The sequence below is a fragment of the Sphaerodactylus townsendi genome, linkage group LG03, assembly GCF_021028975.2.
Source record: "Sphaerodactylus townsendi isolate TG3544 linkage group LG03, MPM_Stown_v2.3, whole genome shotgun sequence".
NCBI lineage: Eukaryota > Metazoa > Chordata > Lepidosauria > Squamata > Sphaerodactylidae > Sphaerodactylus > Sphaerodactylus townsendi.
Window position 1 is genome coordinate 41,229,193 of NC_059427.1, and position 23,400 is coordinate 41,252,592.

Below are 23,400 nucleotides of genomic sequence, written 5' to 3' on the forward strand. Positions count from 1 at the left end.
AGAAGCATTTTACTTCTTCTAAAAGATAAAATATTATAGGAGTGTTTTTTCCAATCAGGAAGATTGAAAAAAGTCCTTGAGTAAAAAAGAGAGTAAAAAGCTCCCCCCCCCCAATTTATCAGTCCCCCCCCCCTTACCCTCTCTAAATATGAGCAAAGCTTATCTAAATATCAGCCTCTCTAAATATTAGCAAAGCCTGATTCTCAAATATAAAATGGTGATGGTTGTGATAGGGGACAGAAGAGACAGTGATAAAGATTTTTCTTGTTTGAAATGAACATCTCCGATGAATCCTGAATGGGTTCAACCTAATAAAGTTAATCAGTATACTTACTTTGTTCATAATATCTAACTCACACCGAAGTCGCTGAATAGCACTACCGATTTTGAGGAGCTGAATTCGTAACTCATCATCAATGGGCAGACAAGCTGCAACCCTGTATGAAAAATCTTGAGGGGTAGGGGAACAGAAAAGAGGAAAAAGCACCGCGTTTTATGATTTTTGTTTAGGAAGCCGGAAGCTTGATACTGGATTTATTGTCTTCCTGTTATCAGTGCATATTTAGCTTCAAGTACCAACAGTCAAGGTACAGTCTCTTGCGGTAACTCCAGTGGAAAAGATGAGGTGGTGGGGATATCTTCCATGTGGTTTTAGCATGTGCTCATGCGCTGAACTCTTGTGTGGTTTACCTTTCATTCATTGGGGCTCGTGTCTTATAACAACCCTAGTGGCATTGTGATGAACATACCTCTAAATTATCTGGGGTGCAGACACCAGGGAACCGACTTTAAAAAAGTGACAAAATTGGTGACATGACCTCTGGCGGCATTACACAAAAGGCAAGAGCAGGATGAGGAAGAAGAACAACCACATTCGGCACAGAAACAGCACTTTGGCATCAATTGAGCCCCTCCGCTGGGTTTTCTGCCTACCAACTAAGATGCACGACAGCTTTGTAACTGTAGAGTCACAGAGATTTACCTTAAAGGTGCCTGAAGGACCTCTGATGATAGTGACGTGATGACCCCATAAGATGGCAGAAACGCACAGAGCAAGCTGTCTGGAGTAATGACTGCATAAAAGCCCTTTCAAGTAGCTTCCAGGCAAGATCTTATTATGCAGAGTGGCCCAAATACTATAAATGTAAAGAAAAGAGCAGCGTGCACCTTTAAGGTAAATAACTTGATCTGGCACCTTGAAGATCAATGCACTGTATTGTAAAAAAACCTCCCCACTTATTCAGGAAAATCTTTTTTCCCAAACAACAACGCCGACTGATGGACTACTACTGGTTTAGAAATATGGAGAAACACAGGATGACATATTAAGGATTTTTTAATTAAATGTTTTAGAGTACCTATTGGATTTGATGGAAGTGATTCATCTTTAAGATTTTCATCCCACTCATGCAGCTGCTGTTTGACTCTTTCCATCAGGGTTTCCTTGTATAGGAATAAAAACCTAATTTAAACATAAAAACTTCTTTTTTCTTTATTAAAGAGAACGAATAAACATAGAAAGAGATATTCCTGGAGGGTTGTTTTGTTACAGAGGGGAAAAAATGTAATATACCGAACATAACAAAGGCATTCCGTTGGAATCTGTTTTTAGCACATATGAAAATGAAGCAAACTATGAGAAATATGGAAACATAGGTTGCTAAACTTCTAAGATATGTGCACATACTCAACAGCTGTAAGACGCTGAAGAAAATACATCATTGCCTCCAATCTAAGTCATATTTCAGTGCTTAAGAGAGTAAGTTGTGATCAATCCCAATTCTACTACAAACTCAGTAGGAAACATTCACTTTTGGTTTCTCATCTAAAAACGGAGATAAAATTACTGTGTACTTTGAAGGGTTGCTGTAATTGCAAGACGACAATGCTTGTCAAAAGCCTTCCATTGTTCATTGACATTTGCAGGTATCAATCAACAGGCATTTAAAAGGATTAGGCTATCACAGAATATTAACTTTCACATTTACCAACTGCACAAAACTAGCAATTCTCTATCAAGCAGAAAAGGTTACTGTTCCAGTTTGAATCCTGGTGTAGTAGTTAAAAGCAGCAGACTCCAATCTGGAGAACCGGGTTTGATTCCCCAATATTACACATGAAGCCTTTTGAGCGACTTTGGGCCGGTGTAGTTCTCTCAGAACTCTCTCAGCTCCACCTACCTCACAGGGTGTCTGCTGTGGCGAGAGGAAGGCAAAGAATTTGTAAGCCACTTTGAGACTCCTTTGAGGTTGAGAAAAGCAGGGCATAAATCCAAACTCTTCCTCCTCTTCTAATTTAGCTTCCTTAATTGCTAAAGTAAGATTACGTACCATAAGAGGAGTGAAATATTGCATACAAAAGGGATATTATACCTAAATTTGCCAAGGACAAATATATTAATTGAAAATCTTATACAATGACAGTCAACAGAAGTGCTGCAGACAGTATATTAAAAGGAAACTGGATGACAGAAATATTAAAATAAGAAAATATAGAACACATTCTTCATTGTGCTCAGGATCCAGAAGAGCACTTAACAAATAATACTAGTGCACAAATCATGCATACTAACAAAATGAACAAAGTTCAAAGCGCATCTGTAGGGCAATTATTGAACTTTGGTGACAACTTAAAGGCTACATTTGTGCAGCTCATCAGATGCAAGTACAGTGGTACCTCGGTTATCGTTGACTTCGGTTTTCGTGAGTTTCGGTTTTTGTCGACTTTTTCTGGGCAAAACTTGTCTCGGTTTTCGTCGATTGCCTCGGTTTTTGTCCTCAAACCCAGAAAAAAATTGCCCAGAAAAAGTCCACGAAAACCGAAACTGACAAAAAGTCCACGAAAACTTAAACCGGCTGGGGTTTGAGAAAGCCCAGCCGGGAGGCAGAGAGAGCTCCTTATTTGGGCAGTGACACCCCCTGATGTCACTGCCCAAATAAGAAGCTCCCTCTGCCTCCCGGCTTTTTGGAGTGCCTCGAACTGATTAATTGGATTTATATTGATTCCTATAGGAAATGGTGCCTCGGTTTTCGTCGATTCCTTTTGGACGAATTATCGACAAAAACCGAGGTGCCACTGTAGTATGTTTTACGATCATGATATTAGCAAGAGAACTGTTTGATGTACAAAATCAATAAGATAAAAATGATAGCATATCATAATTTTGGGAGGAAAATACAGAGTGAACCAGCATGGGGTATGGGTTAAGAGCAGGTGGACTTTAATTTGGACAACTATTTCCCCATTCTTACACATGAAGCCTGCTGGGTGACCTTGGGCCAGTCACAGTTCTCTCAGAACTCTCTCAGCCTCACCTGCCTCCCAAGGTGTCTGGGTTTGGGACAGGAAGGAAGGGAAGGAGTGTTTGCAAGCTGCTCTGAGACTTCTTATGTTTGATAAAAGAAGAGTATAGATCAAAATTCTTCTACTCTTCTTCATTGATTCATTAGTAAGACAACAAAAAGCAACAGCTCAACCTGTAGACCCCCCCCCCGCCCCGGGCTGTACCCCATGTTTCCTTTGTACTCAGAAAGCAGCAGCCTTCCCTATTTAGCAAAAAAAGAGAGTTGTTGGATCTATCCATGTTATTTATTTTAAAGTAAATATTTTTAAAGATTAACAACTCACAATGATGTATGAAGTGAAATGTGACACAGATTAAGATCTTGTTAATACTTACAGCGTCGTATAAGGAATACAGCCAAGAGGGCCAGGAAGTCAGATTGGCGCAGTGGAACTTCCGCTATAAAGACCAACATTTTCATTATTACTGCAGAATAAGCTATTCATAAAATTTATACTCTGCCTCTCTGGGTCACCAAGGCTGCTTTACCAATATCAGAGGAAAAGTAACGTTATTAGGAAGCAGCGGCCTCTTTAAAAACCACCCCTTTCTAGCATCTCCTCCATTTTGCGACTGCATGGCTATTCTTATCAGTACCTTCAGCTAAAGAACACAAAACGCCTTTTGAACCTCAGAACATCCTAATAAGGGAATTAGGGAGAAATGTATTTTTCAGATGATGAAATGAAAACAATAAGGAGTTGCCTTTCTGTAATAGCACTGACTTGACCTTCTTGGAAGAAGGTGTGAGGTGGAAAGGATAAAATGTAACTAACCCATATTGCAATTTGCATTTATGTGCTTGAAATTGCCCTATTCATATGGGAAATTGCTTGACCTGTGAAGATGACCTCAAGCTGCTGCAGATTAAGCAGTTTATTGTGCAACATGACCTGGCTGAATCTGGTCACACTTGCATTGTTTTTAGGGCTTCAGTGTTTAACTCTGTTTAACTGCTACTCGCAGTGGCCCAGCAGATGCCTTTGGGAGCTCACATGCAGGATGTGAAAACAATGGCCTTCTGCTGCTGCTCCTGCTCCTGAGCACCTGGTCTGCTAAGGCATTTGCAATCTCAGATCAAGGAGGATCAAGATTGGTAGCCAAATAATTGACTTCTCCTCCATAAATCTATCCAAGCCCCTTTTAAACCTATACTGCATTAAGGTAAAAACCATGCATAGCCAAGCTGACCGAAGTTAAAAACTATATGGAACAAAACAGAAGCCCAAGATTGGCGACTATAACAGAGATGCAACCTCAACTACTTCTAGAAAGAAGAGGAACTAAGCTATGTCGCTTGGCCTCTATCCTCCCCCTCATACATGCCAAAAGATGCTTCTTTTCCACAAGCAGCCAACAGGTAATTAGAATCAGCTGCGACTTATCTCACAAACTTGCAGCTGCCCATTGCAATGGACTGATAAGCCGCCCAAACAAACAGCAGCAACCACAGGAGGCTGACAGATACCCTCCCAGTTTGCTTGCCTCTCTTTTTAAAAAAGACAGATGGAATTTATATTGATTTTCGAAATGTCATATAAAAAAAATACAATTAGCTTCTGACCTTTTGATATTTCTGCCGCCATTGATGTGCATGTTGATCCCGCAACGCTGTAGGCTTGGAAGAAGGAAATAGGTGGCATCTGCTGCGAGACTCCAGCTGCACCGCCGACATCGTTGAAGGCAACACCCGCTCAGGAAGGATTTGTACTTTTGCCTGCTGGATTCTGATAAAAAGATTTCATATAGTATGAAAATCACCCCATCTGGCTTCTGTGGACTGAATAAACATGGCTATTTATTCAGCTCCTTTATCCATTTAAACAAGGTATCTCAGAGAGCTGTTTCCCATGACTTTCTGCATTTTATGTTTATAGTTTATAAATACTCCCCCAATCGTTTTTGACATTACTGATGGTCAAATATTCCAATTTTACCACAGCTATGCTTTCATTAGTTCAATTCTGAAAAGTACCCTGACACTTTAAAATGGGGAGAGATATTCAAACCAACTCTTTTCGGCCATCACAGCAAAACACAAAACTGCATCTCAAAGTTTTGAATATAATTAATTCCTCTAATGTGTCTGTGTTAAGTGCTGTCACTATGGGACTGCTGTTGAACAAGAAAGACCGTTGGATACTTACGGTGAATGGTCTACAGGCTTGGAAAAGGCTGGGGGCTCCTGCTCCAAAATATAACTCTATAAGGACAATACTGGTGGTGTACACAGTAATATATTTCTAAAAGACCCACTTCCAGCAATGCTCAGCTACATAGGAAAATGTTCCTATATTACTGACAATAGGAAGTAGGCACCCTAACCTTAGCACTACTGGAGATTTCTCTTTGGACTTAAACTTCATAATACTGAAAGGCTGCCTGCAACTATTGAAGTCCCAAAACGTAGAGAGTCTTCCAAAGGTACCAAGTTTAGGTCACAGATATATGCATTCATACCTGGGTGTAAACCTTACTAAACACAGTGGGTTCCACTTCTAAGTATAGACATGGTATTTTATACCAGGCTTACAGCCCACAGGAAATGGTGTTAAAAAGTCTGGATTGGAAAACCTGAATCTTAACAGTGTTGCAGCTTGGATCTCTGGAAGGTTATTTATTTAAGTTTCAGTAACAGCAAGTAGCCTTCAAGAACCAGAAAGCTCCAAAATACAGCCCTATAATGCTCATTTAGAGGGTAGGTGGAGAGGAAGCTCTCCACTTTCCCTCAGTCCAAGTTCTACTGACCAATAATTCATACTTTAAATAATTCATACTCAATAATTCAAACTCAGTCCAAGTTCTACTGACCAATAATTCATACTTTCTGCAATATAATGTCGCACATCCACAATTTATTCAATGCTAAGAAAAAGCATTTTAGCTGAAAATCTAATCACTACAAGCGAGCCAAAAACCACTGTGGTAAGTTCTAACTCAAATACCTGCAGAAAGGAAACTTATCCATTAACCTGAAAAAATCACGAGACAGTTCATAATTCTGAAAATGGTTACCTGTTTTATTTTTTTAGAAAGGTGATTTGTATGCATCTGTGCTCCTAACAGCATTGTGCACAACAGCTATACATTCAAAAGTATCTGTAAGCTGCAGTATATATATTTGTAAGTTCAAATACATCCCCTTCTGCCTCCTGTAGAATTAAATGCATGTTTTACCCTCCTAGCATTTATTCTTAGGATAGTTTTGTAATGCCTATCTAAAGAATTTCACAGTACATGAAAAGGTCAGGTAAGGTGACAGGTGGTCAGGAAGCTCCTAAATCAGAGCCCATGGCACAGAGTGGTAAGCTGCAATACTGCAGTCTAAGCTCTGTGCACAACCAGAATCTGTCTACCTATTAAATTTTGTGATGCCAATGCATGGGTCAGTAATGACCCCGTGCTTGTATAGGAGTCTACCTTTGAATCATTCTGTGTAGTGTTACTCTGAAGTAGCTCCAAACGCAACTCTCTTCTTTTTGGAACACAGTTCCTCTGAAATAATGTAAGCCATCCAGATATACATATTGAAAGAGACGGTTGTTTGAACCTCAAACAGAATTTCATCATCTTTGCAAATGATGCAATTAGTATTGGAAGTTTAAACAAAAATCAACACATAAAAGACCCCTCCCCCCAATTCTGTTCAGGAATGACATGACAAGTACAGTTAAGTACATTTCATGAAGCTGGTTAACTACAGTAAAATCTGTTTTAAAAGTTCCCCAGAAATCCTTGGCAACCAGGGTTGTTGGTTACTAAATACACTAGTTGAAAAAAAATAAGGACTCAATACCTCTTTCTCCACTGGGCAGCAGTAGAGGAGGAGCAGGCATGGGGTCCTGAGGGGCTCTTGGCCATAGACACAGGCCACAGGAAGGCAGAAAGAACTGCAGAGAGGAAACTCCCCAAACTACCAATCAGCAGGGTGCTGGAGAAGGAGTGTATTTAAAGGACCTGGAGAACAGATCAGCATTTTGGGGGACAGGAAGTATGTTCTGGTGAAGGCCAGAATACCATTCATATCCTCACCATCCCAGCCAAATTTTTGGGGGAGAGATAATAGTTTGCCCATGACATCCTACCCCCAATACCTCCACTGAGCGGCACTGAGGGGCAGTGATGTTCAGTATAGGATACTAGTCATGAGTGCTGCCCGGCTGTGACTTCAAGCCCACTCTACCATTGTTCACTTCCTGTTGAGAGCAGACAGGGGCATCCAGAAAGTCGGTTAACCAGAGTCATAAAGAGTCCCAGAGAACACATCTTTTACAGCACATCAATATATCTCATTCTCAGCATGGTCAAATCTGTGGACATTTAATCTAGAGATTGCAGCCAGAAGTATACAACACAGTTTTTTCTACAAAAGCTCATAATCACCCACATTTGCAAGAAATTAATGCCCTCAGTGGCAGCTGCTAGGCAACCACAAAAGTATTGCCAGTCTTCACATTTTGTTTTCTGTCAGTCAAAAGCAGGGGGAAGGTCCAGGCCTTTTACAGGTCTGTTTGGGCCTCTGAAGGAAGATTTAGGCTCACCACCAATGACTGGGTGACTTGAAGCCATCAAACTTGTGTGACTCACCCAGGACTGGTTGCTTAAACAGTCATTCTATGAAATTCAGTATTATGTAGGAGTTAAGTTGCAGACTAGGATCTGGGTATTCAAGATGGCTCGCAGTTTATACTCTACTTGATAGCCTTCAATAAAACGTATTACAAAAAAGCAGGCCAACCAGAAATATAGAATTAAATATATTAGCACCAGACTAAAAGTGGATTAGTAATCATGTAGAAATAAAATAAATAGGAGCAGATTGTTATAGTCAAGAGTGAAATTATGAAAAAATCCAAATAACCAAAAACCAAGTCTGCTAAAACCAGCATCAACCATCAGCAGCTGTCTGGGTAAAAAGATAAAATGGTGCTGAAAGGCCAGCTCTCAGGTTCTTAAGAGATATTAATAATGTTGTGACAAAATTGCTGAGAGTAGGACAGCGTCTTTCATTGCATCAACACATTTTCATAGATGGAATAGCCTTAATGTATGCTGCCATCTTGTGTTCATACATCTAAAAATCCAGAGAATTTATTTTTTATGCTCAAACATGGGAGAACTGCAGACATTTTTCTTCCGCTCAACTGTCCTTTCCCAAAAACTGCCTCACATTGAGTCTCCCACCAAATCCTCAAATTACTTTTTCAGCCAAAAATCTGAAAGATCGGAGAGAGAGATCTAAAGGATGCAAAAGTGGTAAGGAAAAATAGTGAAAATGAAAAAAGCCCCCCAAGAATACAAAGCTGAATTTGTAAACAGTTTTGAACACAAGATCTGGAGCCCTACAAAAGGCAACAACTGGGATCAAAGGAATCATTTCTCAAATGTTGCATTCTATTTTTCAAAAAATGATCTACAAAATATCAACAGGCAGAATTATGTTATGCTTCATAGCATATAGTTCAGCTCTAATCCAATTATTGCACCACTTTGACTTCCCCTAATGTCACAGGGAAGCTAAAAAGATTTAGATTGTTCAACAAGCATAATTAGTTATGTTCTTTTTAATGAAGTCTAAAGGTGAAAGTGCTTTCCAAACATGTTATAAAATCAGAAAATCCCAAATTTAAGTTATTCTAATATTAAACACCTAATGGAGTCCTTAACTTTTTGGGCAATGTGAATTACAATAACGTTACTAAATAATTCCTGGAACAGGAACATGACAACTTATTTCTTCCTTTTAACTTACTTGGCTTAATTCATCCCAGGCTACAGTGGACAGCAACAAATTCAAAGATCGCAAGTGGCCGTTTATCTTAAAATTTCATGAGCTTCTCTTCTGGAATGTGCTACATTAAGTTTGAAATATTTTATTAACCTGACCTGTGCTTTAACTAAATTTGTTTCTTGTTAATCATCATATTTATTTTTCAGCATCCAGATGAACCTATAATCCACACTTTACTGTTCATTCTGTGTTAGGTCAGTGAAGCTGGGGGCAGAGGATGTAATAAATCTGTTTTAATATTCTCATTATTTAACAACATCCCCCCTGCAAATGTATGATTGATACTGCAGAGTCATAGTGCAGTTTTTTTTTGAACTGCCACACAAGAAAATAAATATGCTTTGCCATAAATAAGGTACTCAGAGTTCTAGAGCTCTACATTTATGTAGCAAACCAGCACACACCCCTTCTGCACATGCAGAATAATGCACTTTCAATCCTCTTTCAATACACTTTGCAGCTGGATTTTTACTGTGAGGAACAGCAAAATCCACTTGCAAACAATTGTGAAATTGGATTGAAAGTGCATTATTCTGTATGTGTGGAAGGAGCCTCAGAGGTAGAGCCCAAGATTTTCTTCAGAGGACCAATGAACAGCTTGTAGTTGGAGGGATACCTGGCACAAGAGCTCCATGCACAGGGGTACCAGAGGAAGAAATCTGGCTTGTGATCATCACCCTGTATATGCACGTGGGTGTCAAGGCTTGTACTATTTCTCCTGTCATGCAAGATCATCTTTGGCAGGATAAGTAAGTGAATAAACATTCCAAAAAAGTGAAGTAACTGGACATGCAAAGATTCCTTGTTTCACATTGAACACCATTTTTTTTCTGGGGTGGTTTTGATTTCTGAATCTAGGGTAGAACTTTAGTATGCCATGTTTCAATTGTTCTAATTCACATCTTCTTTTCAATTACAGTTCACAGCTCTGAATCTTTCAGATAAGGAAAGCAACAAAGTTAATCCCCAATCATCTTTCCTAATCTCTTTAAATGGTCTTAATATTCTCTCACTCCAGTTTTTGTTCACTGTTAAATCAATTCCTGGATAGGAAGGATTATATTGCCATCCCTTCCTCAGTGATTAAAAGGAGAAGCATGAACATAAGAACATAAGAACATAAGAACAAGCCAGCTGGATCAGACCAAAGTCCATCTAGTCCAGCTCTCTGCTACTCGCAGTGGCCCACCAGGTGCCTTTGGGAGCTCACATGTAGGATGTGAACGCAATGGCCTTCTGCGGCTGTTGCTCCCGATCACCTGGTCTGTTAAGGCATTTGCAATCTCAGATCAAAGAGGATCAAGATTGGTAGCCATAAATCGACTTCTCCTCCATAAATCTGTCCAAGCCCCTTTTAAAGCTATAAAGGTTAGTGGCCATCACCACCTCCTGTGGCAGCATATTCCAAACACCAATCACACGTTGCGTGAAGAAGTGTTTCCTTTTATTAGTCCTAATTCTTCCCCCCAGCATTTTCAATGAATGTCCCCTTGTTCTAGTATTGTGAGAAAGAGAGAAAAATGTCTCTCTGTCAACATTTTCTACCCCATGCATAATTTTTGTAGACTTCAATCATATCCGGCCTCAGTCAGCCTCTCCAAACTAAAGAGTCCCAAACGCTGCAGTGCCTCTCCTCATAGGGGAAGCTGCTCCAGTCCCTCAATCATCCTTGTTGCCCTTCTCTGCACTTTTTTTCTATCTCCTCAATATCCTTTTGAGATGCGGCAACCAGAACTGGACATTAGTACTCCAAGTGCGGTCGCATTCACTGCTTTATATATAAGGGCATGACAATCTTTGCAGTTTTATTCTCAATTCCTTTTCTAATGATCCCCAGCATAGAGTTTGCCTTTTTTTCACAGCTGCCATGCATTGAGTTGACATTCCCATGGAACTATCAACTAAGACGCTTAAATCCCTTTCCTGGTCTGTGACTGATAGCACTTGACCCTGTAGCGTGTATGTGAAGTTTGGATTTTTTGCCCCTATGTGCATCACTTACATTTTGCTACATTGAACTGCATTTGCCATTTCTGGAGCCCACTCACCTAATTTATCAAGGTCCGCTTGGAGCTCTTAATCCTTTTGTGGTTCTCACCACCCTACATAATTTGGTATCATCTGCAAACTTGGGCCACCACGCTTACCCACCCCCTTACTTCCAGGTCATTTATGAATAGGTTAAAGAGCACTGGTCCCAAAACGGATCCTTGGGGACACCACTCCCATTACATCTCTCTCCATTGTGAGAACTTCCCATTTACACCCACTCTTTGTTTCCTGTTTCTCAACCAGTTTTTAATCCATAGGAGGACTTCCTCTTATTCCTTCATTGCTGAGTTTTCTAACAACAGTCTCTGGTGAGGGAACTTTGTCAAAGCCTTTTGGAAATCCAAGTAGACAATGTCCAACGGTTCACCCCACCACATGCCTTGTTTACACCCTCAAAGAACTCTAGTAAGTTTGTAAGACAGGATTTGCCTCTGCAAAAGCCATGCTGACTCTTTCTCAGCAGGTCTTGCTTTTCTACATGTTTTATAATTTTATCTTTAATGATAGATTCTACTAATTTACCAGGAACAGATGTCAAACTGACTGGCCTGTAATTTCCCGGGTCCCCCCTAGATCCTTTCTTAAAGATTGGTGTGACATTGGCCATCTTCCAATCTTCAGGGATGGAGCCTGATTTCAGGGATAAGTTGCATATTAAAGTGAGAAGATCAGCAATTTCATGCTTGAGCTCTTTAAGAACTCTTGGGTGAATGCAATCTGGGCCAGGGGATTTGGTAACATTTAGTTTATCAATGGCTGCCAGAACTACTTCTTCCAGAACTTCAATATAAGTGAAGGGGTGCAAGCATAAATAAGTGCAAGCATAAAGACATACTTTAAATATCTTTTAAGTAATATTTTGAGATTTCTTGCCAGAAATTAGTATCCTATTGTTTGTTATGATATTTTATTCAAATATGATATATTTCGGTGATGATTATATGTATTATAAGATTTATGTAATTGATTTGATAAAATCTTAATAATTTTTTCAAAAAATTAAAAAAAGAAATTGTTCTTCCAGAAATTGTTCACAAAGTGACATATTTAGAAGGCTTCTCAATTACCAGGAGCAAGTTATTAATTTCCTAGAACAGCCCAGATAAATAAAACAAGGCAAATCAAGTATAAATAATAGTGACAGACCAGTTTTACCAGGAGCTCCAAGTTTGATGAACTAAGACGTTCTTTTGGAATTCTAAGAACAGGTAGTTATTACCAAAATAAAATAGCTGCCATTAGGCAAGGGCAGAAGCAATCATAATATGGCAAGCATGAGGAGTGGGACCAATCACAAAAGATTAGGAAAATCCACAAAGCATTAGGAGACTCAGTCAAGCATCTTCCTATTATGCAGGCAGCCATTTCCAAAAAGATATTTCCAGCAGAAATGAAGGGATTGCCTACTGAGTCCTCTGAGTACATCCTGCTCTGACAATCTGGAAGAAAACCATCATTTGCTTTGGAGAGTTAAGCGGGCATGATGGCATCCACAGGAATCACACTGGTATCACTGAACTACCCGATCATGAACTATACCACTATGACTCATTCCTAATTTGAGAAGGGATAATAACCTAAAGTATTTGAGGTAATTGTGTGTGGAGTGTTGTACAGAGTACAGCTATCAGTGACTCCAAGACCTCGTACCTGGTTTGTGAACAGAACTTTAAAACAGACACACAAAGAGACAGTTGGGCATTTGTACTGACAAAATTATAATATTCTGTTGCCTATAAGAGGTTTCCCCCATTCCCCCATGGAATATACATATTTTCCTACCCATCTGACTGAGTTCTTATTTCGAGCACCTTGAACCTCTGTCGTCCTACAGCTTTAACTTTAACTGTTTCAATTCCATACTCCCGTTCTTCACGATAGGCATAAATTTCAGCAGTTGTTCCAAAATGTGCTTCCCTTTCAAGTACATTGCTGTGCAAAAAAAGAAAACACACAAAACAGACAAAGTTGTTGACTACCTTTTCAAACATTTCCTCTTGCCAATAAGTTTCCATTACTTTTCCCCCAAGAATAAAATTCCACTGTCTTTTACAGTCTTAAAAAGAAAAAGAATTGGTACAATAATATTCTACACTAACAAAAATATTGAAAAAAATATTTTATGACAATGTCAAACATTCCAGCAAACATAGTGAAGTGAAAAATATTATTTATGCTGTCAAAGATTTTCAACCAATTTCAGGGGAAAAGTTGATATATCATGGGTTAGGCTCCCCTGGCCCACAAAGTGAGTAATCTTCCATGAGAAGACAACCACTCAATTCACAGCAAGGAGCTTTAAAACACAACACCACAAAAATAATGCCTAACAGCAATTATGCTGTATGAAATTCCTAACAGCAATTATGCTTACTAATAAAAATTCTGAAATCGTTCTTAAAGTAGCTGAATTTGCTTGGATTGCATTCCAAATTAGGAATATAAGGGACAACTGGTAATGTTGTCATGAAAGTGGGTCTAATACTGGTTTAACCAAATTGATGGAGAAATGTAATGTTATTTATTTGGTCTGAAATAGTTTTATTTAAATTGATTGTATTATATCAGTATAAAAGAGTTTGATTTTAAAACTATTTTAAGTTTGTATTTTACTACTAAATGTTAGTAGCATTTGAGAATAGTTATTGGGTTTAAACCTTTAATGGTTTTTAATTGGTTTTAAAGCTATAATGGACTGTTATATTTATTTCCCAGTTCTTATATCTATTTCCCAGTTCTTATTTATTACATGTGAATAAGATCTCCTTGGAATTTGTACTGACTTATTTTAAATATTATGGATGGCTTATGACTGTAATAAATAAACTAACTAACTAGCATGTGAAATGAATATTTATTTATTTATTTATTAAATTTGATATACCACCCACCCCCAAAGGGCTTCCACTGGTTATTACTGCCTCCAATACACTGTAGCTCCTTTAATCTTCTTTGTCTCAAGACTGTACTCTTCTAGGGATAAGGGGCCTCCCTTGTACTCTATAACGCACCATGCACCTGGATGGTACTACAAAAATAATAAGAACCACCACTGAAAACCCCTTCACTTATATTGACTATATTTGTGGTTCACACAATTTCAGCTTCTGTAGCATCCAAGTAAGGACTCTGTATGAGGACAGCTTGCATTTCAGTGAGTGGCTGACAAAGTTTTATATATACTATCTTACACATACGCACATAAAGGCATATATAAATAAAGTAGATCAACTGTGGTTTTCAACTGATTCTTGCTTGAGTGAAGCTCAGAGTATATACTGCAGCTACCAAGCTTTGGCCTGCAGCCAGTGAATCACATAACCCCAACAACCTTCAATTTACTGCTTCCCCTAGATACAGTATCAATGGCAGATATTTGCAAATCCATTGAAGTCTGTTACCTGTATGCAAGAACAGCAAACGTTCTGTCTTTCTGTATTAAATTCCGTACCATGCTGACCTCCTGGGGGTGAAAGAGCTGCAGCGGTAACGTCTGTCCAGGGATCAACATCACCATCACATGAGGCAAGACTGGAATCGTCTGGCAACTGTCATCATCGTGAACAGTCCTCCCATGAAATTCTTCCATATCAGACCCTAAATACTTTCAAAATTTAAAACATAAAAGTAGAAATCTTGCAGTATAAGAAGAGAGTTCTGGTATTTGTCAACTTTTTATAAATGGGACCCCAACTACAGGATGGAGAAAATAGCTAATGCCGTTCTATAAACATTTGAAAAAAATCTCTCTCTGCGTCTAGTTGTAAATATTACAATTATGCCAGGACAAATGAGTCTTTATGTAGGACACCATGATTTAAATCTAGTCTTACTGCCAGTTATGTATGCTACTTCAGTCAAAATATCAAGAAGGAGCATTGTGGAGGGGATAAAAGCTACTAGCAAATAGAAAGTTAGCATATGCTATATATAGGATAGTTGAATTATGGGGAATATAATATTTAAAAGAATTCAGCAATATGAATTTAGGTGAACTGGTCCCAGTATAGTGTTTTTTTTATCTCAGCCCCATGCCATCTACACTTACAATTCTGCAACAAGGATAACGATGATGCAGAGAAAAGGAAAATCCTGCAATTCACTTACCATGTGTGACGTTGGCAGACTAGTATCAAAATTAATGATGTTTGGCTTTTCAGCATCCTTGCCGTCTTGATTTTCAACTTCCATTTCAACATCATCCTCTTCATCACTCTCTGCTAGAAAGGCAAAACAGAATACAGATATTGGTAAAAAAGGTCAAAACAAAAATAACTACAAGTATTCAGATGCCTGAAAGTGTCAATAATATAAGCATTCTGGGGGTAAGAATTTCCTGCATGCATAGTTACCATGACGGGTTAAGTTTTCATGTTTCCTTTAGGCAATATAAGCAATGTCTACCAACAGTATAACCTAATACTTTTTAAACTGGCTGCATGAAATTTACATGCTCAGGAAAGAAATCTTTCCTGGATCTACTATATCAAACTATATCCTATGAGTGAGCATGCTGACTTCATATATTCAAAAGCATATGCCACTGAGTTGATAGCTTAACAATTCCTCATGGGGGATATCATCCATGGGATTTTTTTCCTTGTATGCTGACCATTTTCCTTTTCAGAGATAACAAAAGGGAAGGCTGTGTTTACAAAAGAATCCTACAAAACCCTATCTAAACAAAGCTCAGAATGCAAAAAGTTAAAGAATATTAAATTTGTGATTTTTCACTTCCATAAATTCTAAATTAATCAACTTTGTCCAAGCTTTTCTACACAACAGAAACAATATCAAGACAAACTGCTGAACACATAATATATTCACTATTACTTTTGATATTTTCAAAAATATGTATTTATATATGCAAATTAATACTGGTCACTTCTACAACAGCGCAATCCAAAGGAAGGAAGGCAGACTCACTTCTGGAGCCAGCGCAGCCTTGAACTAGCATATGAGCCAGGGTAGGGGGGAGATAACTGGGCACTTGGGAGACACACAAGTCAACTGTGCCCAATTCTGGAAGTGGCCAACATGTCCCTGCCCCTTTGGCACATGACACTGCGTCAGCATAGTTGAGGGTGTTCCAGGGTTGGTCCCAGGAGGTGGAGCCAACTTTATACCCTTTTAACAAAAAAACCCAAGTAGAATTGTTATCTTCATCCACCACGTGCTGGACCGTCTTTGTTTTGAATGCTCCATTTGGATCTTAGTGCCTACTTAGTTAGGCCTTAGAACCCAAGTTGGCTTCCACCTGGGGTTTGGGGCTGGGAGTGTGGTGTCCTGGCTCCTTTTGGGTGCTGTATGTCCATTGGGCCCAATGAAGGACTTTCTGATGGCAGAGGATGATGGGAACTGTAGTCCCTAACATCTGGAAGGCCGCGAGTTTGACACCTGTGGTTTAGAGCATGTTCAGCTACTGCTGATTTCTCAGGTTGGATTAGTCGGCAGTGTCTTTCATGTTCTTTAATTCTTGTCAGAATGCTGTGTTTTGTAATCCCTATGTATACTTGCCCACAGCTGCAGGGTATGAAAATGTGTAACTCTGGGAACAACACAAATTAACATTTAGTTGAGTCTTCCTGAGAAATCACATTTCCTGCAACTTCAAAATTCTTAATCGTAAAAGTAACTTTTTTGGCCCTAAGCCACGTAACATGAGCTTCCAGGGTTTAACCTCAACATAAAAATACTTGTTATACAGATAAGCTTTTCATTTTCATAGTTAGTACAACTACAAAGATGCCATGTCAGATGAATAAAGGAGATATGGCAAGATGCATTTAATCTTAGAGCAATTGCAATTTATAATTCCAATCCCCTTGTGGAACTGAAAATCACTACAAGGGAACTTTCAACAATGTTTTCCTATTCTAATCCTTCTGTAAGGAGGACCTTAAAAATCAATAAACATAAAACTTGGAATATTTTCCCATCCCTACAGCTAACTTTCTCAGATGGTCTCTGGAACCTGAATGTATTTGTTGGGGAAAGTCAACATGGTCCCACTCCATATCAACTCTTTTTGTCTCTCAAATTACAGTAATGCAACTTCCATTCTTTCACAGTAATTATTTTGCTAAAGAAATTAGCTGAATATTTTGCAGCTGCTTACAGAACAGATGTCTTACTGCAGCCGTTTTTATTGGTGCGAATATTTCAAGACCCAGTGAGCTGACACCTTATTTGTGTGCAGCTGGTCATATAAAATGTAAACAGCTGAACCAGGACACTCAAGGAGGGCAAGGGTACATGCCAGGCAAATCGAGAGAGAGAGAGACAGTGTGAAGGTGTTTCTGTGCTAAGGTATTTCTACGCTAATGCCAGAAGCCACAAAGTGAACATGGAGGAGTTGGAGTGCTTAGTTTTAAGGGAAAACTGATATTAGTGTGGTTTCAGGGAGCCTATGAACAAGGACCGTGTTCTAGTAGCATTCTCTAGTTACCAGCCTATGTCGCTGAGAGGCCTCAGATTCGATGTTGGGAAAGCAGTAGTAGACAGCTGAGTGTCCAGAATCTTTTGTGGGGACCAGAGTACCAGGTAATTAGTTGTGGCAGCCTGGATATCGAATAGGAGCGAGTAACAATATTGGCGATCGACTGAGAGCAAGGTCACTGAGGGGAGTTCGAATAGAAAGATCTGGTTTTGTTAAAATTATGGCTGTCATCCTGTGTTTGTGTGGAGCTGGTTAGACACTGTCTTGACTCTAAAATACTAGAGTCAAGACAGTGTCTAACGAGCTCCACACAAACACAGGATGACCATAGACAAAAGAAACGAAGGCCAGGATACTTCTATTCAGATGCTCCCACCAGTGACCTTGCTATCTCCAGTGTTACGCCCATGCTATAGTCTTCATTGTTACTCATACTTCTATTCAGATGCCCTCAACTATTGACCTGGTTGCCTTCTTTGTTACTCACAGAGAAGGTTTCTCCACCCACCCTGGACACTCCAACAGATATTTACTCCACTTGCTTTCCCAACATCAGATCCTCTGAAGATGCCAGCCACAGATGCAGGCGAAACGTCAGGAGAGAATGCTGCTAGAACACGGCCATACAGCCCGGAAACCACACAGCACCCAAGTGATTCCGGCTGTGAAAGCCTTCGACAATACACAGAAAACAGATATAGTGCGCATTAAAGCTACCCGGTGGAAGGGAAAGAACTAGCGGGATATAGTCATCCCTGGATATGTAATATCCCTAATATCAGCTTGCTATCACTACGATATGTCACATATCCCTGAGATCAGTCTCTGTACCGGAGGACTGGAGAATGGCCAATGTAACACCCATTAATTTAAAAAGGGTTGTGAGGCGGGGGGAGGAAATTACAGGCGAGTTAGCTTAATGTCTGTTCCAGATAAATTAATGGAAAGCATTATTAAAGATAGACTTGTCAAGCATATTGAAGGGCAGGGTCTGCTGAAAAACTAACATGGTAGTTCCTGTCTTGCAAAACTTTTAGAGTTTTAAGTGTCAATAAGCATGTGGACAGGAATGAGCCTGTAGACACTGTGCCTATGGATTTTCAAAAAGGCTTTTGACTAAGATTTTTATTTATTTAAAAATGTCCATGCCACTTCTCCAGAGAGGAAAGTTGACAGACGAAACATAAACCATTAAACACAAGCCAGTGCATGCAACGAACACTGAGCAGCCTAAAATTTCACTAACAAAACCCTCAAATCAGGAGCAGACCAACAGCTAAAAAAAGATAAGTAATTAGAAGCCCAGGTTAAAAAAAAATTGCTTTGGCCTGGTTCTTCCAGCAAAGTAAGGCAGGCTCCCAGTGAACCTGCCTTCCCAGACTCCAGGCAAAAGAAATGGCAAGGCAAAGAACCCTCACTGAAAAAGCCTCATCTCTACTTACCACTCCCACTACTTCTGCAGACAAGTGCACAGACAGCAGGTTTGAGAGGCAGATCTAAACTGGAGGGCTGGGTAGTTTGGGAGGAGACGGTACTTCTGATACCCTGGCCTCAAGCTATTCTAGTTCTTAAACATAAGAAGCAGCACTCTGAATCGTGTCCAAAAACTGAGGGGCAGCCAGTATAGTTCTTTCAGCAGAGGCTTGCAATGACTTTTTAAAAGTGTATATTTACACAGCTATCGCTTCTAAGATACACTTTTCAATCTGGTAAATTTTTTTATTTTGGATTTAAAAATTTGCCCGGCGTGCACACATGCACACGGTACATCTAGTACAACGCGGGCCTTGCTTCCACCTACCACAGTTAGGCCAATTGGTTGCATTTAAATGGCAGGCTTCAACAGCTCAGTCACAACTGTAAGTCCACCCACACTACGGTGCACTGCAGCCTCATAAAATATAAAAGGGCCTTTGTAATTAAGCTAGGCACAGTTCTGCTACTAACTGATATAACAGTCATGCATCAGTTGCCTGTTCCTTCTGCCAAAGCTACCCACCTCCTTCAGGGGGAGAAAAGCAGGGTATAAAAACCAACTCTCCTTCCTCTTCCTCGCAGATCTCAACACAAGAGGTTTTCTAGGATGATGCCCAACTGTACCTTGCCGTGGTACAGCTCTGTCTGTAAACATGAACAGTACTGGCACACAGTGGGACATACTATACATGGTTTTAAAAAGTTACAACAGCCGAACTGACATTTCCTTAGTAACCAGCCACAGCTACGACAATCTTCTCAGATCATTTCTGGTTTCTAAGCATGTTCTTCTAATATAATTTTGATAATGTCTTTTTCATAGGAGTCACAATGCAGTTCATCCGCTGTTTTTCACTTATTCATGAATATTTTACAGTGCTGTATCAGCTTTCACTACATTTTCAAACTCAATGTCTATTTAGAGGAAGAAATCTGTTTTACCTACAACTGTTTCAAAGCTTTCCTCTCTTGCTTCTTATTACCTATTAGGGGTGGCTGTGTTTTAAAAATAGGCTATTTACTGTTAGCAATTGGCCGCACTTCATTTTTAAACCCAACTCATAGCTGCTCCATTTTGTTTTCTTCATTTTCACTTATTTCTGCAAGAAAAAGTAAACAGCCAAACTGTGCTGAATGTTGGCTGCAAGAACCTAAAAAGCTGGTGAAGAGAGATGACTCATTTTACCGCAGCGGCACAATGGGGGAAAAAAAACAAGAGACCATTGTTCTGGTCTTGTTAATCCGCAATACAAATGCAGATTGATGAAGACCCAACATAGCTTGTCTTCCATCATTTGAATGGGGAAACCACATACAGTTGTGATATCTTAATTCAAGGCAAACACACAAAATAATGCATTTTATTTACACTTGTCTTTTCAGGACAACAACATTCATTCGTCAGAACTAAGGCAATATCAAACTAAGGCAATACCAAATCGAATAAATAAAGTGATCTAAGGGTAATGTTGGAATTAATTACTGGACCTATATGATAATCTTGACTTAAAGCCATTCATTAATTCTCTTGTATGAACATCCAAGTTCTGTTAGTCAATGGTTGCAAGTCATGGATTCACTTGACTGGAAGAAGTATCAAAAGCTTATCCTGTCCAGTGGCTTTCATTTTGGGGGTTCTAACCTCTAACTGGGATGCATTCTAACTCTAACCTCTAACTGGGATGCATTCTTTAAGTAGCACTAACACTACCATTTCCTTTTTTCAAGAGAGGAAGAAACAGACAAGCATGGGAAAGAAAAGGGAGAAAAATTAAGAGATGGGGATAAAAACTTTAAAACTATTCTCATGTTACAGGGTGGGTTTAAAGGAGAGCCCAGATCTAAACGCACTGATGAGTATGGATCCAGTTCACTGCTTTGCCCCAGAAACAAATCCATCCATATATCTTTCCCATACAGATTAACCTGCACAATCTGACTCTCAACAGCGAGAAAACAAAGTACATACTTAGTGCAAGCAAAACATAACGACTCAACACAAGATTAAAGAATAAAGCCAGTAAGGAAGGCGGATTATAAATGAAGAGGATAAATAAATAAAACAATGGAGAAAATCAGCTTCCAATATCCCTTATTCTCACTCAAATGGAATTATGAACTCATGCTTCTACTAAAAACACATGAGAAGATCTCCACTGATAATTTCTTCTAAATCATTATATCAATATTAAGGAGTCTCACTTTACATAAGTCCTGCCTAAAATGCCAGCATATTACTGCAAGCCATTTGGTGAACACCTTCCAGTTGCAATCTTATTCCTTTCAGTTTCCTTCTGTAAGGATCCCATTTCCCACAGCAACAATGCAAGTGATTTAAGGGTTAGCACAAAACCTCTTCATCTTGCCTCATTTCATCTCTACTTTTCCTTTCAATAACCAGAGGCCAACCATCCAAACGCCTAGTTCAAAATTCTAATCTACAATAAGACATTGTTCTGAGAAACAGATGCTTTACTTGTTCCTTTTACTTTATTTCAGATTTATACTCCACCCTACCCCAGTGAACTGGACTCAGACACCGACTTCCAACCTGAAACCAAAGCGTGTTATTTTACTTTTGGTTGTATTTTGATCTACATTTTCAATTTAATTGCATCAGATAATCTGTGACAGGAGTACAACTGTTTATAGAACATATACTATAAACTATCTTCTGTTTTAGGGAGGAGGCCACGCTCTGATGCAGCTATGCTGCCAACTATGACATAACATGGGTGAAGCTTTCTGAAGACAGTTGGCAGAAGCAAGCAAAACACAAGAGCCAGGAGACAGCCCTGCCCAAGAACAGAAGCAAGTCCCACACAAAGCATCATAGAATACATTTCTGTCATGCTGTGATATGCTTCTTTCAATAAACACTTGCAATAAAATAGGGAGAAGACAACAAAGATCATTTATTCAAGCACTGCTAATATATTACTTCCACTTCCTTCCCATCTGCCAGACACTACTATACTTGTATAAAAAGAGGATTCTCTATTTTCCAGTTAGAGGTCGACAGACTCCTCCATCTGGTCCCTTTCCCTATTTTGAATGATCAAGCCCAGGGTTCCCCAACTTGGTAGCCATGGGCACTATGGCATCTATTAGTACTTTTTCTGGCTCCCACCAAGCTTTTAGAAAGTGAGCAGGGCCACTGCAATGCATTTCCCCCTTCTCTTTTCCCCTTCCTTCCTATCAGGCTTTCCTTAATTTCTTTTTATTCTCCTTCTGTGATTCCTCTGCAAAGCACAGAAGTGATATTGGCTCTGCCTCCTACAGCAGCCATTTTGAGTCTGGAGCTCACCACCCCTCTCAAAATTCCAAAGATGCCCACAGCTCAAAAAGGATGGGGACCTCTGATCTAGTCCATCGCTGTTTTAGTGGAAGCTCACAGATTACCCAGATTTTTATGTGCATTCTTACACATTTTTCCAGCAGCCCCATGTCAAAAACACTACACTACTACTATAGCTCCATAGCCACGGGAAGGCCATGTGCTGGGCCACAAGGTTCTCTACACATACCTAAGCACGTTATTTCAGGTAAAGGGTCACTTTGGCAAATCTATACAATCTTTTCCTTCTGCGCCCTCTCCTCAACAATACTTTCCTGAGGCCGCACCTTAAGCCTAGAGAATGAACAGTCATCAACAAACTACCAGGATGATACAGACTCAGCAAGTGAATATATGTATATTTGTGTGTATTTGTCAGCTCCAAATTTAACTAACCAAGGCACATGTGTCAAAACCCCTTGTCTCACAAGAAGGCTTTGGGTGAAAATCAAGAACAAAACACATAATACTTGGGAGTGTATCCTAACTGCTTTAGCCAAAACAGGCCAGGGCCAGGGTACTGGTCCTCAAACCCAAACACCACCAAAAGAGTATAATTCATAAGATTTATTAAAATAAATACACAAAAGTGTACAAATATAGATGAAATGCAAAGCAGGGAAGAAAATAAAACTGAGCAACTATCTGAGAATACTTATTCAAGTTTTAGTCCTCCGACCCAGATGTTAACTGGACAGGCTGGAGATACAGAGTCTAGCCAGAACTCCAAGTCCAAAATCCAAGAAGCAGAGGTTCTGGCTGCACAAGGCCCAACCTATAGTTAAAAAGATGGCAAGAAGGAAGGAAGGCCCAAAGGGAAGAAAGTTCAAACTAAAATTAATAGTGTTTATGCCAGGCTGCCCACAGCTCGCTTAATCTTGTTTGGCGAAGCAGGTGTGTAGCTAAGACACATGGCAACCTACTTCTGCAGCTACCATGTACCCTCAATCAAGCAACTTACA

The 23,400-nt window shown here is 39.6% G+C and overlaps 1 protein-coding gene across 3 annotated transcripts in view; it reads right to left on the minus strand.

Annotated features, from left to right (window-relative positions):
- CRBN (cereblon) overlaps window positions 1-23,400 on the minus strand; it is a 32,807-nt gene that overhangs the window by 5,786 nt on the left and 3,621 nt on the right. Inside the window, exons 2-8 of one of the 3 annotated variants that reach the window (XM_048490825.1) lie at window positions 15,294-15,406; window positions 14,588-14,790; window positions 12,969-13,118; window positions 4,908-5,070; window positions 3,680-3,742; window positions 1,359-1,443; window positions 335-450 (exon numbers count right to left, since the gene is read on the minus strand). In XM_048490825.1, the coding sequence (XP_048346782.1) occupies window positions 335-450; window positions 1,359-1,443; window positions 3,680-3,742; window positions 4,908-5,070; window positions 12,969-13,118; window positions 14,588-14,790; window positions 15,294-15,406 (893 nt within the window). Of the gene's footprint in view, window positions 1-334; window positions 451-1,358; window positions 1,444-3,679; window positions 3,743-4,907; window positions 5,071-12,968; window positions 13,119-14,587; window positions 14,791-15,293; window positions 15,407-23,400 lie in introns of those variants that run through there. The other 2 variants (XM_048490826.1, XM_048490827.1) reach the window with 2 other exon arrangements.